The 19613-nt window shown below is 41.9% G+C and overlaps 1 protein-coding gene across 1 annotated transcript; it reads left to right on the top strand.

Moving 5' to 3' along the window:
• The first annotated feature begins 2946 nt into the window (after positions 1-2946).
• LOC124711290 (endocuticle structural glycoprotein ABD-4-like) lies at positions 2947-18931 on the top strand. Its single transcript, XM_047241294.1, has 3 exons — positions 2947-3009; positions 11142-11281; positions 17011-18931. The coding sequence occupies exons 1-3, from the start codon at positions 2998-3000 to the stop codon at positions 17282-17284; spliced, it is 426 nt and encodes a 141-aa protein (XP_047097250.1). The 5' UTR covers positions 2947-2997; the 3' UTR covers positions 17285-18931.
• Positions 18932-19613: the final 682 nt, after the last annotated feature.

Raw genomic sequence — 19613 nt, 5'->3', positions numbered from 1 at the left:
TAATGTGTTAATCAGGATTGGTCTATCAATAGAATCATATGCTTTTTTGAAGTCTATGAATGTAATTACTAGATTTTTCGATGTGCGTGCGCGAAGTTGTATTATGGAGAGTAGACTGAATATCTGTTCACTGCATGATCTTCCTTTTCTAAACCCAGCCTGATATTCACCCAGTTCTTTCTCTACTTGATTTTCAATCCTGTTTTGTAGTGCCTTGGATAGGATCTTACAGGCCACTGATAACAATGAGATACCTCTGTAGTTATTTGCATTTGTCTTGGCACCCTTCTTATGTAACGGATGAATCAATGCTGTCTTCCATTCCTCCGGAATCTTCTCTGTATTCCAAATCTCTTCAAACAGCGCCTCGAAATTATTTATTAAGTTTTCTCCTGCGTATTTCAGTAGTTCCGCGACTAACGAATCTTTACCAGATGCTTTATTGTTTTTCAATCCTTTCAAGATCTCTTTAATTTCTTCTTTATTAGGTGGTTCAGAGTCTGGTAGCTTATTCTTAGGCTTCTCAAATGTCAAGGTTTCATCAGGTCTTTTGCAGCTTAGCAGCGTTTCAAAGTAGTTCGCTTGGTGTTGGCAATTTTGTTCCACGCTGGTGATCAGATTTCCTTTTTCATCTTTGAAGCAGAGTGTCGGTGGTTTATATCTTGTTATTGTAGTTCTGAATGTTTGAAAGAAATTGCGTGTATTGTTCTTAGAAAATTCATCTTGTATTTTCTGTATTTGTTGTGTGTCATATTTCCTTCGTTCACTTTTAATGATTTTCGTCGTTTCACGTCTTTGCGTTTTGAACTGCTCCCAGTCAGTTGGCCTTTTGGTTGAGTTGTATTTCTCCCAAGTTCTGGCTCTTTTCTGTAGTGCTTTCTCACAGACCTCATTCCACCAGGGATGCTTTTTCTTTTTGGTTAGTAAAATTGTTTGTTCTGCTACGTCTCGTATTGAGGTTGCAATTTCTTCCCATTTGTGACTTTTGATTTTATCTGTCTTTTCCTTGTAGTCGTCTAAGACTTGCTGATTGAGCATTAAGTCCTGTACTCTATATTTGGCTATTTTTGTTTCGTCACTCTTGTGACTTCTTTCTGGTGTTAATTTCATCTTAATTTTGGTCAGATAATGGTCAGAATCAAAGTTGGCCCCTTTCACCACCTGTACATCTTGAATGTCCCTTGAATTATCATAACTTATTGTCACGTGATCAATCTGGAACTCGCCAAGTAATTTGTTCGGTGATTTCCATGTTGTTTGTTTTTTGGGATTCTTCTGGAATATAGTTGTCATAATGTTCAATTTGAATTTCTCACAAAACTCTACTAATCTCTGGCCATTCATGTTAGTTTTAGTGTGTGCTGTAAACCTCCCTGTGCTTTTTGATAATTCGTTTCTTCCAATTTGTGCATTAAAGTCTCCTAACAGAATTGTAGTGTGTTGCTCAGGGATCTTCCCTATTGTTTCTTCCAGTTCCTCCCAAAATGTCTGCACTTTCTCTGGATTTTGTTGGTTGTCTTTATTTATTGGTGCATGGGCATTTATAAGTGTGTACTTTTTATTTTTATTTCTGAATGTTATCAATGATATTCTTGGTGATTTAGATTTAAATTCTAGTACCTTAGTAGAGAATGAGTTATGTATCACAAATGCTGTGCCATATACCCGAAGACCTTTTGTATTCTTTACTATCTGTGCTGGTTTCCCTTTATAAATATATATATATAATGTATTAAAATCAAACGTGCAATACATGCACACACACACACACACACACACACACACACACACACACACACACACTCTGAAACGTCCCCTTAGAAAAATTTATGAATGACTGTGCTGATAAACCTCTTACATTATTTGCTTTTCAAACAGCTGAGCAAAACTGAACGTATATATATATCTCAGTTCATGACATCAAGTCTTACAAATTTACTGTCTCTGATGGACACACGTCCAGATCATCCGCTCTCAAAACTCGGCCATCTCTCTCCCAACATCCACCACTGCTGGCGGCTCACCAATTGTGCAACGCTACTCGCTGTTAACATCTAACTGCCCAACACTACAATAGCGACTATTCCAACAATGCCACCCAGCCACAGACTGCACACAGCACATCCAGTGATTTTCATACAGAGCGCAACATGGCGTTACCAATATAAAAACTTAAACAGCCTACTTACAACTCACACACACACACACGCATACGTTCTAATAATATGTGTGGACTTCCACACAATACGCCAACCCATAGGCTTGCTTTTTATAATTCAGACTTGCAATTTTAAGTAAAACGTCTGAAAAAAGAATGGAATTGCAAATATCGTCATACTGACTTAGTATCGTAATCTACTATTGATCAAAAATCCCCAGACTCTGGTTCGTTATAAGAAGTCCCTAAACTTTCGTAATCTACTATTGATCAAAAATCCCCAGGCTCTGGTTCGTTATAAGAAGTCTAAACTTATTGCGTCCGTCACTGTTTATTGCGGGAGCAGCATGTCTGTGTGAGACAGAATGCCTTTCCTAAAATGCCGGTTCCTTCTCGACGGTTACCTCGTAACGCTCCGTACAGTCCCGCAGAGAAGAGGGAAGATTTTCGTGGTGTCCTTCTGAAGTACGCGCACAGAATTAAAAGTAACCTTGGGCGGAGGAAATTGTTAGCGCGGTGCAGGGAACGACGAGAGGCAACGGTGTCGGTGGTGTAGGGGTCCGACCGGCTTATGGGTGGAAGGCGGGTTGCGAAAAACGCCGGAGCGGCGTGGCTGGGGGCGGTGCGGTCTCGGACGCTCCTCAGTGAAGACGCGCCGGCGTTGCATCACGCCCCCCGCCCCCACACCTCTCCTGTGGACACCTGCCCCCGCGTCGCCGCTGCCGCCGCCGCCGTCCCCGTCGCCCGCCGGGTATAAATACGCGCGCCACACGTTCGGCAGTACAGTCCACATCGACGCCTTCCACCTACGACCCAGCTCCAAAGCCGCAGCCGCAGACATGATGAAGCTGGTACGAACTCGACCACTGTTCTGATACGGTTATCTTGTGACCCACTCGTGGGACACTCCATTTTCGGATACATTTCTGCTTTAACGTATATGTGATTTTTGACTTGCATATTCAGAATTATATAGCGATGCCGTTACGACTTCGGTATTTATTATATGTCAACAGGCTTTCCTGGTCACTAAAGGTAAACTTATTCTGAGCTGTTAGACCCTGTCATGGATCTCTTCAAACTTCTTCTTCAAGCGCTAATGTTTCGAGCACTCTGCTAACTTTCAGGACTCGTTCAGTCTATCCGGATGCCCAAACATCGGGAATAATAGAAGAGTCCTGAAGGAAAACCGCAGCAGAAGGTTCTAAATGTCGACTACTAAAGAACTTCCAAAAGGAACATGGCGCAGTGTAGAAACTCATAAGATGTTACCTTCTGTAGTCATTGTTTACATTTCAAGTGAGGCCGGATTTTAATAAGACCACCTCGTGATCGAATGTAGATGCGGATCTTTGTTAGTTGGACAACGATATTTAGGGCCGCTTCTTCACAGGGATGATTTTAAAGTGTCTTCTGGTTTCGGTAACATAAAACGAATAGGTAGAAAGTGGATGGTACCGAAGATAGTCGCAACCACTGCGATATTTCGCTTAGTTTACCTATCCATCACTAAATAGGTCAGTGCAGACGATACGAAATCATTGCGAGAAGGTTTCTGAAATAACACGACGCTGCATTCTAGTGCGAAGTATCCCTGAGGAAATATCAATTACAGCACCTGATTCAGTTCTAAGGTAGGAAGGTTTGAGTTTGTGGTCTCTTCCTGTTTCAGAACGGAAGGTTGCTTTGTGAATGACTGAAAAGAAATTTTGTCGAGCTCATTTTTCAAGAATCGTTCTGTAACGTATCACGTGTTTCTTTGGAAAACATCTAAAAACAGTCTCTATAGCCGAACTGGGATCTCCGGACACCCAGTCTGTGTTAGTGTGTTGTCATCTCGATTAAATTTAGTCGTTCCATCTAATGTATTTTATTAGAAATTTTCTGCTGGCAGTGATGACGTAAGACAGGAAACTCTTGTTCGTTATTGACAATGTGCAAAGAAAAGTTTTCAGCTGGACGTACTGGAGTAAGGAACCTGAGTAAGTACGGAACAGAGACTTGGAGACTGAAGAACAGCGAGAAAACGTAGAAAAGTTGGAAATTAGACGAAGACGTCAGATGGAATAAATGAGTTATCATGAAACAAGGATTCGTATGGAATTAGAACAACTGGTGTAACGTAAGACACGTGACCACGAAGAGCTCTGGAAGAGAAAGAAAGATAACTCTCCGTCCTTGTCGAGATAATTGGAGTTGTAGACTAACGTGCCAAATAGTGTATGTGGGAGGGACTCCATCGGCCGTGTCTGTTCAAAGAATCGAGCGTTCGCCTCAAGTAATTAGGGAACAACACAGAAAACGTAACACATGTTCGATTGGACATATGAAGCCATCCAAACTCAGTGTATCGTCACAATCAGCGCGTCATTAATTCGATAGCTTTAATTCGATATCTCAGCCTAGCGATCATGTGTAACGCCGTAGAAATGCCATGGGAAGCTTGACAGCGACAGATACCACTACTGTAAATTAGCAAATTTTGCATAGTTGTAAAGTGGGCAACAATTTCAAATCTGGTTATCTCCAAAAACACAACGAAGCTAAGATTTGACGCGTACTTATTACAACCGACAATTTTTTTCCGGAATATGAAAACATTCACTGTTCAGTCTGTATTACAGAAACTCTTTTGGGAACGTGACTGTTGACAGATGTATCAAAGACTGAGAAACGGTCGAAGAAAAGACGAAGGTTGTCGGTTGGTTTACATGTTTATAAAATTTTCGACGTGGGTTTGTAACTCGCTAGTCGCATGTTATATTCACGCTGCTAACTGGAGTCCACCGGCCGCTGTGGCCGAGCGTTTCTAGGCGCTTAAGTCCGTAACCACGTGGCTGCTGCGGTCGCAGGTTCGAATCCTGCCTCGGGCATGGATGTGTGTAATGTCCTTAGGTTAGTTAGGTTTAAGTAGTTCTAAGTATAGGGAACTTATGACCTCAGATGTTAAGTCCCATAGGGCCTAGAGCCATTTGAACCATTTTAAACTGGAGTCCCAGCATTCTAGTTGGCTTTTGAGAGTTTATGTTTTCCCAAAATTCATGTCTACTCTCATAAGGCAATGTATTCAGTCTAACCCATCTTTATGATTTACGGATATTTACCTTCTGACTTCCTCTGCTATGTACTTACTTGTTTTTTTCAGTGGAATATGGGGGTTTCGGGTGGCTATAGAATTCGCAAGATATTGTTTCCATTTATGGTAATTGCCACTGTTCTAAGGATAGTTACCCTACAGGCATCGACGTGAAGCTTTAAGTGAGGAAGAGACTTTCAGTGAAGCCAAAGTGGTCGCTGACCAGTTCTGCTCCAAATTATCTAAACAGTAGCCTCAAAAAGTAGCTCAGCCTTGAGCATCGCGTCCGACTAGCCCCTTGCAAAATGGGAGACCACGCGTAGGTCACTACTGCCTCACCCACTACGAGTCGCGTTCGTCTCGTGGCTGAGAACGGCGTGACTGGGGTCAAGACGACGTCTTTCGAGATCTCGAGGGCTCCCGCAGACGCGTATGATACAGTCTGCAGCGCTGTTTTCTGATCGTCTCTCAATCAACAGCAGTTACCAAAATTTCCAAATGTGTCATCTACAGCTCACTATTGTCTTGCTCGATTGTGTAATTAAAATCGAGGCGCAGAGGAAATTGACTGCAAGTTTTCAGGTTACCGACAGACTGACTCGTACCTAAAGCTCTTTTGTAGATCGTACTACTGTTGTTTGTATTCTTCTGGACTTGTGCTGGTCAAACTTCGCAGTCAGATGAGGGACCACATCTGTAAATTTTAATCAGAACGCTTATCTCATGCATTTTACCATGCACAAGCAGGAGTAACAAAAACTGACTACCAACACCGAGAAATATTTCTTAATGCAAGTGCCAATCTAAGGAAAGAGTATAAAAGTGCATGTAGACATGTACGCCCCCATGTACCGTATTACTATCCACTTTTATAAATAGATAAGCAACCCCTGTAATGTTCACTGCCAAAAAGCCTTTCACGGCGTTAATATACGACCATCAGCCATTCTCCCAAGAATATTCCATACAAGGGATGAGTTTACTCTGACTAAGCACTTACTCCATATTTTGAAAGACTGCCGTTGAGCGTCCTGAAACAAATTTTATCAAATGCTTCTAGCAGCAAATTCGATATTTTGTCAGCAGATTAAGGCATAGCAACGGAACGTCTTTCATTGTTTTCAGCTAGGCTGTAATTACCAACCCACTGAACGTGACAGCAAAGGATTCCGCGATTGACATTTTCTTAAAAAAATTTTTATGGAGTACGTAGCTGCCTCGTCAGACCCTTGTATAGAACAATGTTTCGGCCACTGTTGCGAATCGCCTTCAGCGGGGTTATTTATTTATATATACAACACTGATGAAGGCCTTTAAAACGTAAGAATAAACGTAAGTAATTTAAGAAGTTACACGATCTTTAACTCATGTTCATCTCTGATGGTACAGGAAAATGTGAATGTCCTAAATCATTGTTGGTGGGATTATCATCAACAATGCCACATATCGTCACGCCATGAAATACAAAGAGAGATTTGGAACTTTTAAACCAGGGACACCGGTGGAAAAACTGCCTACCAGGAAATTTATACCACCACGTCTCCTCCATTTGTCGGACATAGGTTGGTAGTGAAAAGTTGTTCCACCTCCAGGATTCGAACACGTTACGTCTGATTCCAGTGCCATCACATAAGAGCACGTTACTGATCTCGGTTACAGGCTATGAGACTAGCGCTTTAAAGACCTTAAATTACTAAACGTTTCAGGTAATATTGGCATTTTATTGCACTTCAAGTGCATCACGGCTGGGAGTTGAGGGCAGAAAAATAGATTGGAGCTTACAGCCGCATTGATATTGAGGTCAATAGCCCCTTATCTGGACGGTGCAGGGAAAGAGAAGGAAGTGTTACTAAAGGAACCAACCCGCAAAACATTCAGGCGATTTGGGGTAACCGTTACAAACCTCAACCAGGAAGAGCGAGCAAGGATGTTGAACATAGGCTTCGCCTGTCTGACTAAACCCATTTAAGATTTAGGAAACAACATATTTTATATGAGTGTGAGAAAAAAAATAGATAACTCTTCAAACGTATTCGTGTGTATTTCCTGTGCTGGCTTTGAGAGCCAGAAAGGAAGGCGAAACTACTTTCATACCCGCGTATGGGCAAGCAATATCCGTGTGCTGACATATTAACTTGCGACAGTACTACGAGTAAATGGTTAACGCAGCAGTACAAGGAAGATTAGGTGTCACCTCATTGGATTTGTGCTTATATTAGAGAAAATATTACTCGCTGATTCTGGTGGATGAATTTGTCTGTTGCATGTAAGGAAATCCGGACAGCCCATTTGTTTTACAGGACGTGTCGCTGCGCGCAAACACTAAAAATTCAAATTAGCTCTCCCGGAACACCTGGACACCTCGTCCATCCTTCCATAATGCATCTGGAGGAGGACAAGGAAACCGGTTTCGGGAGCGATTAATTAAACAAATTGTGCCAGCAAGATACTCATTTACATATAGGAGGACCTTCTTAGTTTCGTTTATTTAATTCTTCCCAACTTCCATAGTGACCGCGGCGCTAAGCCAGACGCGTAGGTAGTGGCAAACGCATTACGTGTCGCTGTTTATCACCCGACACGCATAAATCCGTCCCTTAGTACGCCGTTAGGCGTCTGCGGTCGGCTGAACGCACGTGTGTCGGAAGGCCGGATTATTAACGCACAGCGACCCACTGACGGAACACACCGCACCAAGGGGGACGAGGTCCTAGACTCGGACGTAAAACTAATTTACGCCGCGAAATGAGTACTGTCTTCCCAGGTCGAGGTTGAAGCTGTCTCGCGGCTGGGGGTGAGCTGCTACTGCGCCTGCTTTCGACAAAGTTCCTCCAGTTCCTTTACTAATGAATGTGTCCAACATTCACGAAATTGGGCAGATGGACTCAAAAAGGACCTGGGATTATAATTTGGCCCAGTGACTGGAACGTCATTCGTTTTTCGAAAGAAACACAAATCGACAATTAATCAGATAATTTACATGTTCCAGAGACATAATAATTTTCAACTTATCTTTGATAATGAAAACAGGCTGAAGCAATGAATTAAAATTGGTACCAAGGCTAGGACTGGAACCCAGGTCGCTTGCTCTCTGGGCTGATGCACTAACCGCTGCGCCACCTGGGCACTACGCTGTGAAAATTCGAGAAGTAGCTCCAAATTAAATTTTTAAATTATTATTCTAAAATAGCGTAAAAGTAAAACAAGGTTAATAGAGTATACTGCTAATAAATCAGGTCATGCATATGAAATTGGAGTGGATTAAAAGTGGTAGTTTTGCTGTTTGGGCAGCAAAATATCTGACAATGACCAGAATAGAGAAGATATGAAACGCAGTCTGGCAACACAAAGAGAAGTCTTTTTGAAAGCGAAAGATATTTTAATATCTAATTTAAATTTAAATGTTTGGACTTTTTCTCTGTAAATATTTGCCTAGAGGGTAGCCTTGTGTGGAAATGAAACGTGAACGGTAAGTAAATCAGACAAGAAGAGAAAAGAAGGCCTTGAAACGTGGTACTACAGAAGAATGCTTAGGTTCATAGGTAAATCGAGAAGCTAGTGAGGAGCTATAGAATCTAATAGGGGAAAAAAGAAGTTAACGACGCAATTTGATTAGAGAGGATCGGTTGACAGAACATATTCTGAGATATGAAGGAATCGTTAATAGTAGACTAGTGGGAAGTTTGGAGGCCAAATATTATTAAGAAAGACCAAGGTTTGAATAGAGAAAGCAGGTTCAAAACTATGCAGGTATCAGTAGTTGTGCGGGGATGAAGAAGCTTACACGGGATAAACTAGCATAGAGAAATAAATAAATTTTGGGACTGAAAACTAAAACAGCAACAAATGTAGAAACATTTTCACATAGACGTTCATTCCCTTAATTTTATGGGCATTTCTCGACATCACTGTGCTTTTAGAAAGCTTTGTCTGTTATGGTCACTAAACTTTCGCCAGGTGATTTGGTAGGATGTATTGCTGACTGTATGTGAAAAGCGTATCTTTCGTTCTTCTAGCTTGTCACTACACTTGTGCTGTACTCTACTCAGTCGTTTGCTTTAACGTCCAAGTGTAATACGATACGTTGAAAACAGTAGCTGCAATCATTATCAGTATGTAAGATATGCGAAATCTACTACGCGGTCTCAATGTTTGGTTCTCAAAAGGAGGAGTAGTCTTGAGAAATAGTCAGAGTAATAAGCAACGAAACAAAAATTGTGCAGTTTGATCATATTTTTCAATTTTTGTTTCAGTCCCCTCTTTCATTTATTCACACGCCTCTGAAGCCAAATTTTACGTAAATCTTGGTTATAATGTAGAGAATAGGAATTAACTTCCCACATTTTATTTTCTTGTAAATTCAGAGCGTCTCAGACTACGTTATTGCTGAAGGCACAGGACATTTTGCATGAAGTTCGGTCTTTCAGCTTCCCATCATTCGTGTGTGATCACTGTTCTCTTATCATCAGTTATGTTATAGACGCACTTTTGACTCGAACATGATCATTCCCGCTTATGGGCGTCTACAAATTTTAGTTTCGTCAGACACACATGCCAACAGATTTTCAACATCATCAATAGGAAAGGAGTTTTGCTATTTGGGGAGCAAAATAACTGATGGTGGTCGAAGTAGAGAGTGTATAAAATGTAGACTGGCAATGGCAAGGAAAGTGTTTCTGAAGAAGAAAAATTTGTTAACATCGAGTATACATTTAAGTGTCAGGAAGTCGTTTCTGAAAGTATACGTATGGAGTGTAGCCATATATGGAAGTGAAACATGGGCGATAAATAGTTTGGACGAGAGAGAATAGAAGCTTTCGAAATGTGGTTCTACAGAAGAATGCTGAAGATTAGATGGGTAGATCACATAACTAATGAGGAGGTATTGAATAGGATTGGGGAGAAGAGAAGTTAGTGGCACAACTTGACTAGAAGAAGGGATCGGTTGGTAGAACATGTTCGGAGGCATCAAGGGATCATCAATTTAGTATTGGAGGGCAGCGTGGAGTGTAAAAGTCGTAGAGGGAGACCAAGACATGAATACGCTAAGCAGATTCAGAAGGACGTAGGTTGCAGTAGGTACAGGGAGATGAAGAAGCTTGCACAGGATAGAGTAGCATGGAGAGCTACATCAAACCAGTCTCAGGACTGAAGATCACAACAACAACAGTTTCTCATGTTAATGCCGCCATTGACTCACATCCGATTCAGGCATCTCACCTTTGGCATACACAGAGTTCGCTGGACGATGATTTATAATGATGATTTAAACTGTAATTGCTACAGATGAAATTTGTTGACAGCCGTAAGTGGAAATGTTCATGCCGAAAAGTTGTACACAGGTGGCTGACTCAGTCGTCTTCAAACATTTCATTTGTTGAACAAACAGTAATGAGTGGCTGAGGTCATAGAAAGCAGGCTTTTGTAAACAACGTCAACTGACTGACGGGAACATGGTGCCGCTCAACCAGATAATGTTTGTCCGTAAAGGTCTGAGGAATCTTCCAAACCAATACTTGGTGAGCAAGGGAGCAACGGTGGTGACTTTCATAGTACATATTCGTCAATGAATCTCAGTGTTTTAAATTCCTGTAACGTTGGTTGTTTACAGAGTCAAGTTTTGGAGGCGTACACTTCATACTAATCCATAAACTGTTCACCAAAGTCTAAATCCTGACACTGTTGTTAGAGATCTGTTAGTTTCATGGGGACCTTAAGCTCTCTCTGGTCTATTCTAGACATTTATGTGCCCAAATAACGTACCACGAATTCTTGTCTCTCATGAGCAACACAGTCAGGGCCCATCGCCACCATCTACATTACAAACTCCTAAACTACAGAACACTAGATATTTTCTGCAGTCCCTATTTCTCGCCGACAAGTCTAGACGCCTCTCTATGTGTGCAGGTCTCCCTGATCGTCGCTGCCCTGTTGGCGGTTGCCACCGCCCAGAGGTACAACCTGAGCCCTGCCGACCTGAGGGCGGTGCCCATCATCGCCTACAACAACGTCCCGCACGCAGCCGCCGACGGATCCTACGAATACGGGTAAGACCCCTACACGTATGCTCCGTGTAGCGAGTGAGAATACGCCAACTCTACAAACATCGAGGTTCGCCACATTTTCCTTTCCTGTGCCAACCGCTTCATGTCACACTACGTCTTAAACATAAGTCTTCGCTTATTAGTTGGTTATATTCTACTCTCTACTCCTTGTGTTTTCCATTTATTCCTTTCCTTCCCAACTCTGTCGAGAATATCCTCATGTTTATGATTACGTATCTCAATGGTAAAAGCAGAACCCTAATGGGATCACTTCGTTGTCTGTCTGTCTGTGAAGACCACTGTATGTCAGGAACGAGAAGAAATATCAAGTTCAAACTTATTCCACATACTAAAGTCTTTGGTCCCTTGACGATGTAGGTCAACGCGATCAAAATACAGGCCCATTTTGTGTAACTTGCAAACTCACTCATTAAAGCCATCCCGTTGAAATATAGGTAAAAGGAAGGTTTCAGAGCACAAGTAAAGGAAGAAACCTGAAAATGGTCAATTTATTACCTATGTTGAATTAGAGGGGGCGATCTGTAGTGATTACCTAGGAGAAGAAGAACTTCTTAACCGAGATCGCTATAAAAACTTAATTGTAACAGTCGATTTCGGTAAAACTTAATTTTACATGTTCAGATCTTCAGAGAGATTATTACAAAAATCTAAAGCCAGATACAAAATCTTCCCACTTAATTTATAGATACATAAAACATGAACTGAGCAACGCATTTGGAGCCGGCCGGAGTGGCCGAGCGGTTCTAGGCGCTCCAGGTTGGAACCGCGCGACCGCTACGGTCGCACGTTCGAATCCTGCCTCGGGCACGGATGTGTGTGATGTCCTTAGGTTAGTTAAGTTTAAGTAGTTCTAAGTTCTATGGGACTGATGACCACAGCAGTTAAGTCCCATAGTGCTCAGAGCCATTTGAACCATTTTTTTGAGCGACGCATTGGCACGTCAGAATTAAAATTTCTGCGTACGTCACAACTCTTTGCCAGCCTGGTAGGCAAGGCGAGTTATGTTATGGAAACGATGTTTTGGCGGCTTTTTGTATGTCTGGTACAAGATGTTTGTAATAAACTTTCTGAATATCTGAAGACGGTAACTTAGTTTTACCGAAACCGGCTACCAACAGAAAACTTTTATTTTATTTTATTTTATTTTTTACTGGCTAAGAAGAGTTCTTCTTCTCCTAAGTGAAATGTTAATTTGTAATTATATCACATAAAAATATTTTTGCCGTTACAAAATTACATCGGATTCATAATCCGTAAGAAAACTCAGAAACTGCTATTGAGATTTTGATGTAGTTTTGAGTTACAGGAAGAGTAATTCACTAGAGGGATTTCTGTGCATAATTTACAAACATCTCTTACTAACTGGGTGAGCTGCGATGAAGAGATCCCATGCTGAATAAACGTTATCTGTGGCGTCCAATAAACGTTATCTGTGGTGTCTGCTTTATTTTGTTGCAAGTCTTCATAAACTCTGTCTAATATCAATCATCTGTGCCCTACAAATCGGCATCCAGTTCTTGTTCTATTATATCAGCGGATAGTTTCTATTTCCTAGAGGTCGAGAAATCGGTGTCTCCTATAGCTTTTCTTTGTGATAGGAATTGACCTGAGTTGCTGGTGAACCACAGCAGAAAATCTTGGGCCTCCAGAGTTCATTGTAGAGCTGATTTATGGTTACAAATCTCGTTATCAAGCTAAAAATATCTAATATTTCTTAAGCGCTACGGACTTAAATAAATGCAGTAACGAGAATTTTAGCTTGCGTCCAAGAAGTACACAACTGACAATGGAGTGGAAAACAAAGTGTTGCTGTATCTTAGGCCAGTGTTTTGTTGTGTTTTGTTGTAAGACAATCAGATAGCTGTTAGCAGTATTTGTATCTTTTTTTTAAACTGTTAAAAACAAAATTAAATTCATTGTCCTGCGTGTTGTTATGGTGGAAGAAATTGCGATGGCAAGCAATCACTGTCGATTAGTAGTAACAATTTTCAGGATACTGATACCCGCTGTCGAACTAAATTGCAACGGTAACGTATGAGGTCGTTGTGTTGATATTTCGGTGCAGCTGTGAAATTTCGGCAAAGTTGCTGGGAAATATGTGACCCTCCAGATGGAAACTTACAACGACGGAACTTCAGCGTGGTAGCTGTGAAATTTATGTACAGCGTTGCAGTGTAGCGCAACTTTCTCCAAGGAATACTTACATACCAGATGACACTTGTAGAAGTCTGCCGGAATTAAGCGGGCGACTTCTACGAGTGTCAGCGGCGAGAAAGGAGGCACTGTGTCTTTCCGGAAAAGGATATCCACGTTCCCAATCCTTAAAATCTATTTTCGAGTCACAGAAATCTCCTTCTGTAAGACTTTCTCTTGGCCCACCACGCTATAGGCTACTGCAGATTACGTTCTGGGCAGATCGTCTTACAAACCGCAGGGGGCTTCGACGCGTACCTGTCGTAACGAACTACACCGGCCGTTATTTGCTTCTTTATGGATGCGCACTGACGTAAGACAATTCACAAGACCGCTTTTCCAGCTGAGAGGTGAACACTGTTGACCCATCCACGATTCCGCGTGGTAAAGCGAAAGCGTTTCACACCCACTATGTTCTCTTAACACCCGAGGCCGATTCGTACGTATTCTTTGGGTAGCTTCAGAAACTGCGGAATGCAAGATAAGATTGTTTCGTCTACCGTCCAGAGTTTTCCAAAGTGTGCTGCTGACATTATGCGTGCGATCCGTGAAGTGAAAGCTGGAACAATTTGTCAGGTGTAGCAGCAGACCAATATATCGCACTACACAGCAAGCGACACTAATGTGATTATTCACCACAACACTTGTCGATAACCTTACATCGATACACAGTACAACAACATGCCAGTAGTGTTTGCTTACGCTGAAAAAAATCATCCGACAGGTGTGGAAGAAAATGTAGGGCTGAGAGTCGTGCTTTCACAAGCGGTTTTTTTCGAAAGTCACGAGAGAGCCGTCGGTGTATGCCGTAGCCAATGGGTAATTCAATAAAACGCTTCTTCTGCTACCACAAACACTGTCTCGGGCGACCTTTAAAAAACCTACCAAGTCTGCAATTGAGACATACTTAGGTCAGCTACAAGAACGAGAAGATGACTTCGTAATACGTCAACAGCTCGGTAATACATACCTGGCAGGGTGAAGAAATATTTGAAATCATGAGCCCGAAAACGATTGAGAAAGCAGTTCATCTTCCCTGTAAAAGAGGCAAGTCCTCGGTAATTGATTAAACAGGAGGGCGAGAGCAACAGTGCGACTGTTTCCTTATTTTCCGATCCACGCAATCACATACGAGGTTAATACACCTCAACTTCATTTGAATATTTTAAATTATCGAATGACCAACGAAAAGTGAGAACCATGACTAATAAATTACTACCCTAGAAGGAAGTGCTATGTTATTTGCAGTGACACAGCTTCAGTCTCTAAGTTTCACTTACGACGTAGTTGTGGCAGTTGTATTTAAGTTGGTCGAAGGAAGAAAAAATCGCGTTTCTCGTACAATCATGTCTTCGGACGACAGGGTGCTTTTGTTGTTGTCTGCCTGAAAAAGATTTAACAGCTTTCTTCAATGAAAGAAGTGCTTAGCCTGTGACCTGAGTCGTGAATGTAAGTACGAGACATAACGCTTATGTTTAACCGCTCAACTTCCAATTGCGTTAGCAATACTCGAGACAGTTTACTTCGGAGCCCTCTTTTGCATTTCTGTTTAAATTTTCTGTTCGTTTTTTAACATTTTCTGTGTGTATAACTACTTAAAGTAATCTTAATGACTTACTACTAATATTGGTTCAAAAATGGTTCAAATGGCTCTGAGCACTATGGGACTTAACTTCTCAGGTCATGAGTCCCCTAGAACTTAGAACTACTTAAACCTAACTAACCTAAGGACATCACACACATCCATGCCCGAGGCAGGATTCGAACCTGCGACCGTAGCAGTCGCGCGGTTCCAGGCTGTAGCGCCTAGAACCGCTCGGCCACTCTGGCCGGCTACTAATTTTGGAATTACTCCTTTTTAAGTAAACTGTTTGATGTAGGATTTGAATATATACTAGCGAGAGGAAGATTATGAAGTAAAGCAGAAACTAAAGCAATTACTTGTGAAAAGTATTCTTTCAGTCAATCTTTTCACATTTATCACTATTTAGAAGAAGTTACATTAATGACTTTTATCTGTGTATCACTTCTCACACTACATGCACTCAAACCGTTTTAGCATCAGATCATGGTCTCCCACGCTAACGTTATTACCATCTGCCCCTCCAACACTTCCCTTTATCACCAAGTTCACTACTACTCTTTGCTCGAGGCTGTATTCTTTCAAATGATCCTGTTTTTCAGTGAAGCTGTATCATAAATGTCTTTTCTCCACATTTCTATTCAGTACTTTTTCATTAGTTGTCAGATGCACTCGTCTAATCTTGTTTTCTTCTGTAGTAAGATATTGCTAAAGCTTCTACTGTTATCTGCCTCATTCTATAATCTTATTTCCTCAGTGTTCCTTTACGTAATTCGACAACATTTAAGTATCGGTGTTTTACTTTTGTTGATATTCATGCCGTTTGATGTTAAGTTGGCACATAACAACATTTCCCCTACTCCTTTGTTTTACTGTCAATCTGTATTATTTGCCCATTTGACTTTTCATCCCATTCAACAGGCCTTTTAATTGATCTTCACTTTCACCAGCGAATCTTATTGATATCCTTCCACTATAAATTTTAATCCCACTCCTGTCCGTCATTAGATCCTTGCAGTACAGGTTGAACATTAGGGAGGGAAGACTGCCCTTGCCACAAATTATTTTTAATCTAGTATTTGGATCTTCCTCTTCCATTCTTTTTGGGGCCTCTTTATTTTTACATACTGCACCTGGACCGAGCGAGGTGGCGCAGTGGTTAGCACACTGGACTCGCATTCGGAAGGACGACGGTTCAATCCCGCGTCCGGCCATCCTGATTTAGGTTTTCGGTGATTTCCCTAAATCGCTCCAGGCAAATGCCGGGATGGTTCCTTTCAAAGGGCACGGCACGATGACCGATGACGTCGCTGTCTGGTCTCCTTCCCCCCAAAAACAACAACAACAACTGCACCTGGTGGTTATAATTAAAATACAGCTGCCACGGAGATCCAGGTTTGGCTGTAAGTATCGTAAGGCAGTGGAAGTCGATTGATATGCTAATACGGTAATGAGGAACCAAATTATGCCGCAAAAAAGTAGTTCCAATTTTGGTCACCAGGTGCAAATCTGGCGCTATACAGCACCGTGTTAAAATCTCCGGTGCTGATATTGATATTGAGCAAACTGTGTAAACATCGGTTAATAATAAAATCAACAATAGGCCTTTTTCACTTTTTTGGTATTATCTGCCCATGTCCCATCCCTAATGCATTACATACGAAAAAATTTTTATATATCTTTCTCGAGTTCACAGCGCCAGATTTTCACCTCGTGGCGAAAATAGGAACTATTTTTTTCGGGCGTAAATCGGTTCCGTATTAACGTAGTAGAATATCAGCGAAGTTTCGCTGCCATACGATAATTGAACTGGACCTCTGTGAATAGCTCCACTTTAATTGTATTACATGTCTTTCCCCAAAAGCTGTATTATGACACCTACGACAAGGGAGAATGTCGCACGAGCAGTTGTTCACTGTGACCTTTTCTGTGGCAGATACGAGACAGGCAACGGCATCTTGGCCCAGGAGAAGGGCTTCGTCAAGAACCTGGGCTTCGTCGACCAGGAGACCCAAGTGGCCCAGGGGTCGTACTCGTACACCGGGCCTGACGGCGTCGTCTACACCGTCACCTACACGGCCGACGAGAACGGCTTCCAGCCTCAGGGAGCCCACCTGCCCACCCCACCACCGATCCCAGCGGCGATCCAGCGCGCCCTCGACTTCATCGCCAGCCAACCGCCGCAGCCCGAGAACGCCGGCAGGAAGTAGGCGGGGTCGTGTCTACAGCAGCGACCACGACTGCGACGACGGTGACGACGACGACGTAGACAACGGACTCAGACGACACAGCTTTGGAAGCATCTACAGTAAACCACCAGCCCCCAGAACTTCCCATCTATATGGACCGAGGCACATGTAGACCACTTCAGGCGACCATCACCTGTTAACCTGTTCATTCAAACGGATCGAAAGTTCAAGTTACTTTCTTGGATTCGAACTGCTCCAGAAGCATAATGATTCATTCAGTTGTAAGTAAGGGCAGAGTATTTAGAATGTTTCCTCTATAATGTATGGTAGGACGTTGTGTTTCTCTTCCTTCCTCTTTCACTGTCTCTTCCCATTTGTCTTCCTCTCTTCCTTTTTGTGAATAGATCATGTGTCTTCTAGTAACTAGTTCGATGATTTCTACTTTGCTTATTTTATAGACTTCCCTATTACAAGTAGTGTCTCCAATCGCATTGCATAGTAAAATTTCTGGAAACTGAGTTGCTCCAGGAATAATACAATTCCTTGTGAGTTGTTTCTTCGTTTCTTCCGTGGTATCTGGTTGTGCACTGTATTAATCCTACGGTCTCCCTCCCACTTTCCCTTTCTATCTCTTATCTTGTTTCTTTCCATTCCTTTTTCCGTTACTAGTAGGTTTTCGATCTTACAGCAAAAATGCTTATTGTTTTTGCTCCTCTTCTCTGTAGATGGTAGTGATAGCGACTCTGCATACTAGCTCTGTACTGTGAAGTAGTCTCTTACTTTCCGCTTCTGCTTCTGCACATTTCACTTACTACTACAGAAACAAGCTTCTGCATGCCCAGATGGTAGTTTCAACCTACCGGTGCAAGGAAAGTAAACGTGCCAAGGACTCTATTAAATATCACAAACCTTCTTCTATTTTTCATGGTCAAGCAAACGTCGTATCTCTCTGCTTCACCTCGCACGTCCTTAATTCGCAGCGAGCTCGTGGCAGCAATCTTCCAGCTCCGTTGAGCAATAAGACGTAGCCGGTCCCTTCAGACAATACGTAATTAAAATTTCTAATTCCTGCCTCGCTTTTCATACAAACGGACGGCGGCAGCGTGGCTCGCCGCTCCTCTCGTTAGAGCCGATGACTCAGGCGGATACTGCTGCAGTGGTAAACCCACTACTGCCGCCATGTAACAGAATAAACACAAGCTGCCCCGCTGGGGAACTGTTCTGCTGCGAGTCCTCTGACCTCAGAATGTGCTGCGAACGGTGGCGAAGAATTGTAGGAAATGCGGTGGTTCTCTGTGGCAGTCTTCCAGCGCTAAACACATTTAATTTATTATATTGTACTGAAGCTTAAGAGCTCTTGCTTGTTGACGCCCGAAATTTTATACTACTGATTGGGGTGTTTCGTGGAGTTACATTTATTGTAAACCCAGGCACTTTCAACTTGGATAAAATTTCTGGCGTCATTCCGGTTAACGTATACCTAGACTGTGTACGTACGAATGGACGTAACATCTCTCAAGAGTTTATCTCGTGTGGATAGCTCTGGACATTTTTCTTCAGTTTATTAATGTGCTTATCAAGATGGAAGCGTCCATTTCTTAGTCCATTTTTTGTACAACACGTATGTTTGAAACTACATATATTTATATTTTTTTGATGAAATAAATTCAGGAATTATTGTAAAAATGTTGTCTACCGATTTATTTTCATGCACTTAAATCGCTCTACGTCTCCACTGCCTTCCTTTAATTTTGCACTACAGAACTATGAAAACCAACATTTATTCCACAACGAAAATCTGTATTAACTTGTCACAAACAGAATGCAAACAAAATATTCCGATATTTCTGTGCCTGTGAAAACGATACCGTCATAATCAGGGTGAATTGTAACAGGTACATAACCATTAGGAACACTACACTACAGTATAGTCATAAAAGTATGAGTAACAAAATTGAGAACTCTTATAAGAGAAGAGGGCAACTCCTCTAACGTAGTTGTGCAATCCTCCGAAATAAAAGGTACTTAGTAACTGAACAACTTTCGTCGACGTACTAGACAGTTCACTCTCAATGAAGTAGATTGTAGTCAATAATTGCTACTGTATCAATACTTTCCACTTTGCGCACTCATTCCTTAGTATATTGGGAATGCTTTCAGTGATTAACCTATATAACACACACTCAATGTCTGCAAAGTGGTAAGTCACTAAATAACGAGCCAATGTTGGATGTCAAAATTTTACTGGTGATAGAGAAAAAAATGATTATTTTGATTACTAGGTGCAGGGCTAGATCGACATCAATCAAACGAAACTTACCATTTCATACGACGTGTGCAGGAAGAAGAA

This window comes from Schistocerca piceifrons, chromosome 8 (genome assembly GCF_021461385.2).
Source record: "Schistocerca piceifrons isolate TAMUIC-IGC-003096 chromosome 8, iqSchPice1.1, whole genome shotgun sequence".
NCBI classification, from domain to species: Eukaryota; Metazoa; Arthropoda; class Insecta; order Orthoptera; family Acrididae; genus Schistocerca; species Schistocerca piceifrons.
Note: the sequence above shows the minus strand (reverse complement) of the source record. Positions and strands in the feature narration are given on the sequence as shown.

Coding starts and splice junctions, on each gene's coding strand:
- LOC124711290 (XM_047241294.1), top strand. Junction 11,282..17,010: donor GACGGATCCTACGAATACGG/GTAAGACCCCTA, acceptor TTTCTGTGGCAG/ATACGAGACAGGCAACGGCA.